A 10,712-nucleotide genomic window follows, 5' to 3' on the forward strand; every position below is an offset into this window, starting at 1 on the left:
ATGATTAATTCAACACAATTCTTTCGAAGAAGTCATATGATGTGAGTCATTGGTAGTTGTATGATTTGAATGTAAATGATGAAGTTAAATTGTGCATATGAAATATGTTGTTTACTATTTTAAATATATTAACTTACCTTAGTCTTGTTGATGCTTCTATATGTTATAATCGTGTATTACATGGAAACAAATGATCCTATAAGTGGGAGTTCTAGCAATGAACGGCTGAGAGGGTATGGATGAATGCAAATAACTATTGTATATGTATATATATCTAAGAATTATATTCCTTAAAATGAAATTTTGGTTCATATTATAAAGAATGTATGTGTTTCAATATTAATAACTCATTCTCATTAACATTAATGTTTCTTCTGCGTATGACATGTTTGGAATTGCATCGATATGATTTTATCATCTGAAAACGTGTTTTCAAACATCTATTTGCCTTATCTTGGTTTTTAAAATATAAAAATGGTCACAGTATTCGTCTTACAAATAAAGGAAAGATTTTAAAATAAGAAATACATCAATAATTTCAACTCTTTCATTTAGTGCATTTTGAGGAGGGAAATGGCGGAAGAGAGAAGATTATGAAAATTTCATCATTACCTTAACATAAGAAAATGAGTCCAATTTGTCTGCCGACTTTTATATAGTACTTTTGATATACTAAAAAGATTTTTAATATATTTTAAAACATCAAAATTAGTTCTTATAATTGTATTTTAAAGACATAAGACACATCAGAGGACAATAAAAAAACTCAGGAGAGAATCAATTGCATGGTGGATGTCCATGTGTAAAAAAAATAAGAAAGGGTTAAAAGCAAAAATCATAGCGAAAATGTAGTACAGAATGGGAGGAAGAACTGGATTGTTAGTGACAGAAGAATTTGATCTGTATGATTCAGCTAGAAGGGTGTCCACAACACAAAAGCTTGTACATGAGACAATGTCAAATTGTTTAACAAAGCAAATGCCTGAACAACTTGAACCATCACCAGATAGCAAACTTTTTCAAAATTTTCCTCCAAATAAATTTCCACTAAACAGACAAGTGCTGCTGCATATACCAAAAATAACATCAACTAGAACAACCTGCCAAATATTACATGCATTGCTGCAAGTGAGAAAGAGAACAATGAGAACCAAACTGCCAACCTTGGGAGTCAGTAAACACAAAGAAACAATGCTGCTTGGACATCATCATCACAACTGACAACACAAACCATAATGCAAATTTCCAACCCTTCATTGTCAAATAATTTGAATCATATGCTTCTATAACATCTCACCAGATGAATCATCATTCTTGGAAACTAACCTGCTGTTTTGCTCATTGCTCTGTGGCAACAGGTTCTTGTGCCAATGGGGGCAGAGGATTCTCTTCAACTGCTATATCAACATTCACATGAGAGTCTTCTTCACTTGGCTTATTATCTGAAGGAACCACATTCAGAGGCACAGCATCATCTGTTTCACTGGACAAGATATTTTTCTCCTCGGTCGCTGCAATCGTCTCGGTTTTCTCTTCTCCTGTAGCATTGGATATTTTGATATTCTTTTTAGCAGCACGAGATAAGGAAGACTTTTCATCTTTGGTGGCCTTGGATGATGTAAGTGCAGTTGCTGATTTCGATACATTGTTCTTTTCAGAGGTCAGACGAGAAGGAAGAGATCTTCGAAGCGGTTTCTTTTGAAGGACAGGATTAGGTCCCTTGCTGGGGTTACTCTCTGACACTTTCTCATCCAGACTTAAGCGAGCTAATCTTGAACTGCTGCTAGTGTTTCCATCTGACTCTGAATTAGCAGAAGTCTTCTTACGACCAAACTTGGGAGACTTTGGCCTTGTAGTTGGTATCTACATTAGTAACACCCTTAAGCCAAAGATGCTTAATTTTCTAAATGCCAAGAACAAAATTGCATCCTCAAATATACTATAAATTTTTAAAAATGTCAGTGTAAGTGTATAAGTGTTGTTTGATGAGTGTTAATAAAACTAAATTTGAATGGAAGTGATTTATGCTTTCAGATGTTTTTACTATAAACACTAGTATAATTTTTCTTATCCAGTGCAAATTTAATTTTGGACTAAGAACCAATTCCTCAATGTGATATCAAGTGTGTTAACGTTATTTAAGTTGGTTGTTGAACATGACTTAGGATGATCCAACCTAAATCCAAACATACGCTAATAATGGTATCCTACAATTGTGAAAATTTCTATATAGGTCTTTACTGATGACTTATGGTTAACTATGTCAATGAATACTCAGTCGTTTGCAAGTCATTCTATACTGGTCTTACAACTTGTAGGGACTTCGTTATAATTTTTTTTAATTAGTACGGAACTAATAAAAAATAGTAAAAATTAAAGTAACTCCTTCAAAAGTTTAGAAGCATACAGATCCTGTTAAGAACTTTTAGACTGGAGGGACCTATGTGAAATCTCGGTGAAGCTACAGGGATCGGAGTAATTTAGCTTTATAAGAACAAGATCAAGAATAACAAAATTTCAAAAAATGATTAAAACCACAGTTGCTCACAATACGTTTTGTCAGCAAAGCAAGGAATACAAACAATTCAGGGCAGGGGTAACAGAAAACTGAGGTTTTGCCATTTCACCTTGTAGTTAAAATGCTACTAAAAAACCTTCCTCGTTTTACATATGCAAACTATGGAATAACATTCAAATATTCACTGATACAAAGCAGATATGTAAAACATGCATACTTGTGGTCAACAAATTTAGCTACTACACTGAGAGCCATCTGCTTGTAGTTATAAAAAAACTCTCCAAGCGAACATTAACCAGCTTTGGATACACTCAAGCGATTTATTTACCAGTGGTTATAGACGACTAGAAATCATCCAGGAAACCAAAGTATGCAATGATGTGATGTATGTAGTATCTACAATGTGATAAAATGATATGATATATGTATTATTTACTGTGATCTCCCCACAAATAATGGCCCAACAATCTTACAAAAGAGAATTTTTATTAGCAAAGCTGAAATTACATACCAAATCTCCATTTCAAAATGGAAGTATTATTTTATTTTATATCCAATACAATTAATAAATGAATCTACATAATGATTCAAGATCAAGCAATTCATAACGACAGGATATTACAGAACAAGCAAGAAACTTAACAAAACAAAGAGCGAGAAATGGGAAAAGTGAGGATAAAGCTTCCATCTGCAAACAATGCTCTTTACTAATTATTTTTTAGAAGAATATTGCATGCCGTCTCTATCAAACTCCAAGTAGTATGTACGCTTTCATCTTTGCTTTTGTCTATTTACATGGCGGCACATGCATACAAACACACATGTGAAAATAATTAGTGCAGGCTGAAGGGTACACATGCAAGCAAGTACAAAGAGACACATGTGCACACACACATGTGTACGTGCACGTGAGCAAACACAACCACAGAGAAAGAGAGAGAAAAAGGACCTTCTTTAGCTCAACCTTAGGAGGAGCAGGCTCCTGATAAAAACTTGGCATTGGAGTTGCTTTAAAATTTAGACTCTTCCTAAGCTTCTTAATCTCGGCATCTTGGGTCTCCTATAAAAGGGATTAAAAGATTGGCATGATTAAAAGATAAATTTTCAATCAACATTTTAGCCCAGATATCAAGTAGTCTAACCTTGGTTTTTGCTTGCAAGTTACTCTTCTCCACCTCCTTTGCCTGAATCCTTTCCTCAAGCTTATTATAGAACTGCTCACCAAAAAATCAATCAAATTTTAAAACTACAAGCTTATTCAAAAGAAACCTTGACATCAACAATGTACAAGGAAATTAGTATGCAATAATTATTCACCTCTTTTCTTCTCTCAGCTCGTTCGCCACACTTAAAACTGAATCCATAATTTGGAAGTGTCCCCACCCTATGAGGTTTGGCATCTTCATTGTTGGTACTTCTAAGTGGATTAAGGTTAAAACAAAATATACACAGCACCATACTCAATAATCAACTTCATTAAAAGAGACCTAGCAGTTCCAGATTTTCACTCACTATGAGAAATACACAAACCCAAAAAAGGATACAGGGAAGAATCTTCTTCTCCTTGATCTTTAACAGGTCCTTTTCTCAATGATTTTGATTTTGTCTTCTCCCTGTATCCAAAACATCCAGAACTCCAGTTAAATAATAACAATAATCTATCTTTCCAGAGGTGAAACATTGACAAGAAATGCAAGCATTACATACATTGACACTTCAGAAGATGCTTCATCAGACTTCAAAGGGTGCTGAGAAAAACAAAGTGAATCAGGAAATACCTAAACAAACTTTATTACCATAAACGGATAAAGATTAAAAGAAGCAAATTATATTCATCCAAGTTACTAAATACAAATTTGGGAAAGCAGGTGCAGGTAATAATAGAGTTTAGTTTGGCACCCACAGAAAAGAGAGTTTACCTTGGGCTTGGACAATTGAGTCTGCCGATCATTGAATAATTTGCTGCTTTTAATAGACTGTTTTGGGCGAGAGTCTAAAGCTAAAGTACCATTTGAAACAGATGAAGATGCTTCTTTATCTTTTCCAATTTTGCTCTTATTTACCAAACTTGCATGAACTCCACTGGAACTTGGAGCCTTTGCATTCTTATTCTTGACAAGACCCTTTGTTGCCCTTGATTGTTTTGTTTGGTCTGATATTTTTGAATCCTCTTCCTAGAATTGAGTAAATATATGAGATTCAGATACTATAAACTTACTGAAAGCAACTCAAGGGACACAAAATCCTCTAACCTTAGTAATGATCACGTTATTGCCATCGACAATGTCATTTGATTCTTTGATTTCTGCCACAAATGAGTTATCAATTGCAGCACTATCTGACTGATGGAAATCATCAAAATTTCCATTTGAAGCAACAGTTTCTGCAGTTTCAGTGACACTGGGGTCTAAATCATATGGAGCACCACCATCCTCCCCAGAATTTGAAGGTTCATCATGGACACCATTTTGGTGGACCACTTCAACCCCATCAGCAGGTAAAAGGTTACTTGGATCCATCACTCACTAGCCTACAGGTTACATAGGAACAAAGAATCAAGGCTTAGAGATGCTTGTACACAAGAAACAAATACATCATGAACACTAACATGAACAGTTTTAATCATTCATCTAGTGTTTAAATAAAAATTTAGCATGCTGCAATGCTACCCTATAGCAGGCCAGCTTTCAAAAATATATAACCAGCAAATTTCCAAACATTTCGTTTGCTTTCCCGTCGGCCAAAAAAACAAATAGAGATTCCAATATTACAAAACACAGTTCACCGGGCAGACTATGGTTGTAATGGCAACTTACCCACTTGAAGAAATTAGGAGTGAGATGACAAAATGGAAGACCTGTCAGTTTGTGTCATGAGTTATTTTCCATTCAAACAGTATTAAGTAACACAACACAATGCAACCATCATAATTCCAAAGTATCAGTTAAACTTTTCCTTTTACCTTAGGTAACAAACATATAAACAGCCCCTTTTCAAAGACATGGACACTAATCAATAACCAATAACCATAATGTACAACGGTTCTGCTTTATAATCCAGTCTCCTGGTTTTCTAGTACATGAAGAATAATCGGGGCAAGATTTTTATTTTCAATTAAGACAAAAGAAAAAGGGGGGAAAGGCAATACAATAAAGGTATACATAATAGAGCGTGAGAGTCCCATATTCAAAACTTCTGCCGCATTTGCCTAGCAGTTACAACAAGTTCTTAGTACATCAAGATATAATTAGAGACTAAACCTGCAACAACTAGAGATTCATACAAATCATCATGATGATAGACAATGCTCAGATTCTCAATCCCCCTCTCCACAATCTTCCAATTCACACTGATCTCACACCAAATTCACAATCCAATGAGAACCCAAGTTCTGTTTTTCAATACAGAACATCCCCAACAAACAAACAACCACAACAATCTTACTTCGGATTTCACAACAAACAAGAAGCCAAAAGCAGAACCCCAGAAGCAAAAAATGAGATTTTTATTTTTTTTAGTCCAGAAAAGTCAAGATTCCGCATCAAAAAGACTCACCTGATAATAGGGTATTCAAAACGCCATCAAAAGGTAGACAGTAACCACCACTGATGCAAGCAGTGAGTTGAAGCGTAGTGGGTGGTTGGCAGAAGAAAGAGATCTAACCCCGAGAAAGAAAAGGAACCCAAAATGAGGATTGAGTAGAGGATCAGGATCCAAGGATCCAGACAGAGAAAGAGACAACAATAGCAACAAGATCCGAAAGATTGGAAGTGTAGTAGATGGTGATGAGTAAAGGATTGTGGTGATCACATGTTAGAAAGAAAGAGAAGGCAAAGAAGAGAGAGAAGTTTGATAGGAAGGAGAAGGAGAAGGAGCGGTTTGGAAATGGGATTGAAAGAGAGGTCGCTCTCCGTTACTGGAAATGGCGAGTGAGTGAGAGACTGAATGGGTCACACAGACATAGAGACACAGAGACAGGGTCAGAGTATACGGTTTTGAAGATAAATAATTAATTAATAATAATAACAATTATTATTATTATTTTATTTTATTATACAAAATCATTTAATGTACAGTTTTTCTTTTTTAAAAATTCTTTAACTGCCTTTTCTTTTCGAAAATTACCCGGTAAGAATTTAAAAATGAAAAGTGTTTCAACTTTCTTTTATAATAATAATATATATATATATATATATATATATATATATATATATATATATATATATATATATATATATATATATATATATATATCAATCAATTAATATATAAGGAGGTAAAAAGATTGTGAACTCAAATTTCCTATGATACATAGAAGAAAAATCAAATTACTAAAAAGATTGTGATGAATTCTCATATTAATTTTTCTTTAAATTTAAAATTATAAAGAATAACAAAAATACAAAAACACCAAATAAAAAAAATACACAGTTTTTGTAGACATAAACAGATATTTAAGGATTAGATATTATTTACAGATTGAATATACAAATATTTAAGACTATAAAATTTAAATTTATACAATTATTTAAGCTTTGAATATTTGTTTGTGTATAAACAAAAAATTACTTTCTTTTTCTAAGCTATTGGGAAAATAGAAGTTTTTAAGTCTTTGGGTAATTTTATATTTGGCCCTGGCATTTTTTTTTTACACAAGTTTAAAATTAATTTTTTTGTCTTTTGATATATTTAAATTTTCAAATTTTCAAATTAAAGGATATAGTTCTTTTAACTTAATTATGTTAATCTAATACTTTTATGTATTAAATTATATTTCAAGTTAACATTTGAATTAGAATGTGTCAAATTGTATAAATGACTCAAACATAAGCCTAAAATGTCTTTATACATAAAAAAAGTTTAATACATTTGGATTAAAATGACTATATATATTTATTTGTATAGTTTGAAGACTAAATTGTATTAAAGTTTGAAACATAGACGAATTTTGATAGGTTCCTCCTCAAGCTAGGTTGGGTCAAAGCATGAAGATAAGAACATGAAGACGAGGTTAGCACGGAAGCTAGGGATAGATGGAGAGGATGCTCTCGATTTATGAGTGTTTGTGGTGGGATATAGGTGTCTGATGGTTCTCTTAAGAGGTTGAGCCAATTCTAGAGAAGGATGACTAGAAGAAATCACATGAGATGCTCTCTTGACTTGATACAAGATATGATTGCACAAATATTTTGGCAGCATAACATTATAATTATCAAAGTGAGTTTAGAAGGGGAAAACACCTCTATTTATAAATGAATGTCTCTCTAAAGTAGACTCAAACCCTAAAATGTTATCTTGTACCAAACTCTAAAAATCTTATGTTGGTGAATGAGAACTTGACATATAACACTCTAACTTTTGGAAAAAAATCTCTATCCTAGAGTACCACATGAAAAGTCACTTTAGCAAAAGTTTCCTACTAGAAAAATGACATATGACCATTACCTTGGTAAGAAAATCCTTCATTAAGAGCTTGCCATGTGGCCACCATGTCTCATGTGAGACACCCTCCACCAAGCTAGGGTTACAAAACTAATAATCCAATATTAGCTTAAGTTAGGCACAAATATTGCCTTACAACTTAAGCAAGATTGTTCAAAAATCCTACACTACTTGGTCATTAATACAAGACCTAACAAGAAGTTTTACACTATTTAACTTTTAATACAATGTCTAAATACTCCTAATCGACTATATGTTCTCCATGATGACCTAAGAGAAAGAGCTTTGTTTCACCTTGTACAGATGACTCTAGCTCTTCTTGAATGTGCTTGAGCTATGACTAAGAAATATGCCATCAAATTTTAATTTTACATTAAAATTTAGAGATTAAAAACATTTTTAACTCTTAAAAATATAACAAAAAATATTATCTTATAGTTTTTTTTTATCAATTTTTCTTCATAAACATGCAAACGAGAGGTGAAAATATACATAAAATTCAATTTATTTAGAGTAATAAATATGATTTTAAATTAAATCAAGAATAATTATATTTTTAACAAATATTTATAAATAAAATTACAATAATTTATTATATATTTATTATAAGATTTTATCTTTCTAAGTTTAGTTATTCTTTGTTCCAAAATTAATGGTGCATTCATGATATGTTATTTTTAAGTAAGGGGAGTTACTTACTCATATTTGTTTATTTTTTTTTCAGTTTAGATGTCTCGGAAATAAGTTAAATGTTCTGAATTGGAGTTGATATTTCTTTGAACTTGAAGTCATGTTATTAGTAATATAATTCAGATATATGTATTCGTATTTTAACTTAAGGTGTCATTAGTTACTTTTAATACGAGTTAGTTCTTAGTCTTGGTTATGTAGGAACAATTAGATTTGAGTGTGCTGTGTTGCAATTTTTCTATATTTTTGCATATTCATTCTTAGTATCAAATTGTCACTTATTAATGCATAAACAATTCAAGTTTGATACATAAACTATTCAATTTCTCGCCATTTGACTTATTAATTATGTGACAGATCATTACTGAATTTAGAAGATTTCTTTTACTTAATAAACTAATATACTTGATATGTATTTTACTTATTCAATATTTAATAATATGATGGTTTTTATTATGATCTTTATTTTTTAATAAAATATTTATTTAATAAATATTTGGAATAGTAAAAAAAGAATTATGAATAATGATACAAGTATATTTGTTTTGGAATAAAGATGAAACAAAAATTTCATATCCTTAATACGAATGAGAATGAATTTTTAATTTATACTTTCATTGTTTTGAACCATTTGTTTAAATCACACTTCAAATCAATCCATCAATATACTACAAAAAATAGTGCCACTTTTTTCCAAAGATAAAAAAAAAACATAAAACTTAAGTAATTCTAAATAAAATAAAAACTAAACATCTATCTTTTATTTATAATTTTTTTTATCATAAAAGTATAATAATTTATTTTATCAGATAAAAGTTAATCATTTAGAATAAACTCACTGTTAATGTCTTTTTACACATGACTTTATCTTTAATAATTTTAGTAATGAACTTTAATGATATGAATAAAGAATTAATTACTTAAAAATATTGTAAATTTAAATATAAATTGAAATTTTTTCAACAACTAAAAACGAAAAGACACTTTGATTACAAGAACTAACATATTATTTATGTTTTCTTTTCCTTAATTATAAGAAACATAACTCTATTAACTTTTTTAATTTATTGTAAAATTTAGTTGGGTAAACTCCCTCCTTATTAATGTAAATAGATACTTTTATAAGTAATCTATAATTATATATATATCTGTAACTTCTATAAGTATATCTAAAGAAGATACATTTTTTTAGTGTCCTCTTTTATTTTTCTAATTTTATTGTCTTAATTACTATTTTTAAAATTTAGATAATAATTTATAATAAAAATATTTTTCAGTTTTATTATTTTAATAATTATTTTTAATTCAATTAATTACTCATTTAAAAAATTATTTATTCTTTTATCAATCATTTTTTCAATTTAAATAATTACTTATAATAAAAAATTTATTTACACAATATTATTCATAATATTTTTTATTTTAATAACTAAAATTTATTTCATCTGTAGCTATATCTATAACAATATACACAAATTTGTTTTTTCAATTTTACATTTTTAATTAGTGTTTTTAAAATTTAAATAAATTTTAGACATTTAAAAAAATATATATACACACGTGATTTGAAACACTCTAAATTTATAATTTTAAAACTATCAGGAATCATCACATTTTTAATAAACAATATCAGTTCATTAAAGAAGACATATAAAATATGATTACATTTATTCAAAATATAATTATAAATCAAAATTTTATATACTAGATATCTTATACTACTAGTAATATCTACAAAGTAACTAAGATTCTTCAAAAACATTAAAAATAAATCAAATGACTCTATCTAAGTGTCAACACTTGCATCACCCAACACCTATTCCACTAAAATATCTTCCTATATGTAAATGTGATCATTACACACACATATATATATATATATATATATATATATATATATATATATATATATATATATATATATATATATATATATATATATATATATATATATATATACTCTATACTTGACCATCTAAATATATGCATTAGTGTCGAACTCTTAGGGGACATGCACATGTGTGATGAAACAACAAACCACCCAAGGTTAATCCATCAAACA

The 10,712-nt window shown here is 30.1% G+C and overlaps 1 protein-coding gene across 6 annotated transcripts; it reads right to left on the bottom strand.

Annotated features, from left to right (window-relative positions):
• Positions 1–881: 881 nt before the first annotated feature.
• LOC108320999 (protein WVD2-like 5) lies at positions 882–6,494 on the bottom strand. 6 transcript variants are annotated; one of them, XM_052880130.1, is made up of 10 exons: positions 6,074–6,488; positions 4,771–5,048; positions 4,438–4,692; positions 4,226–4,266; positions 4,063–4,131; positions 3,836–3,935; positions 3,661–3,732; positions 3,468–3,578; positions 1,327–1,863; positions 882–1,122 (listed from the first exon to the last, which is right to left on the bottom strand). In XM_052880130.1, the coding sequence occupies exons 2-9, from the start codon at positions 5,035–5,037 to the stop codon at positions 1,339–1,341; spliced, it is 1,440 nt and encodes a 479-aa protein (XP_052736090.1). In that variant the 5' UTR covers positions 5,038–5,048; positions 6,074–6,488; the 3' UTR covers positions 882–1,122; positions 1,327–1,338. The 6 variants fall into 6 exon arrangements, with proteins under 6 accessions (XP_052736090.1, XP_052736091.1, XP_017408103.1 ...); XM_052880131.1 differs by adding an exon at positions 5,335–5,375 and having other exon boundaries at positions 882–1,863; positions 3,483–3,578; XM_017552614.2 differs by adding an exon at positions 5,335–5,375 and having other exon boundaries at positions 882–1,863.
• Between the last annotated feature and the right edge of the window lie 4,218 nt (positions 6,495–10,712).

This window comes from Vigna angularis, chromosome 7 (genome assembly GCF_016808095.1).
Source record: "Vigna angularis cultivar LongXiaoDou No.4 chromosome 7, ASM1680809v1, whole genome shotgun sequence".
NCBI classification, from domain to species: Eukaryota; Viridiplantae; Streptophyta; class Magnoliopsida; order Fabales; family Fabaceae; genus Vigna; species Vigna angularis.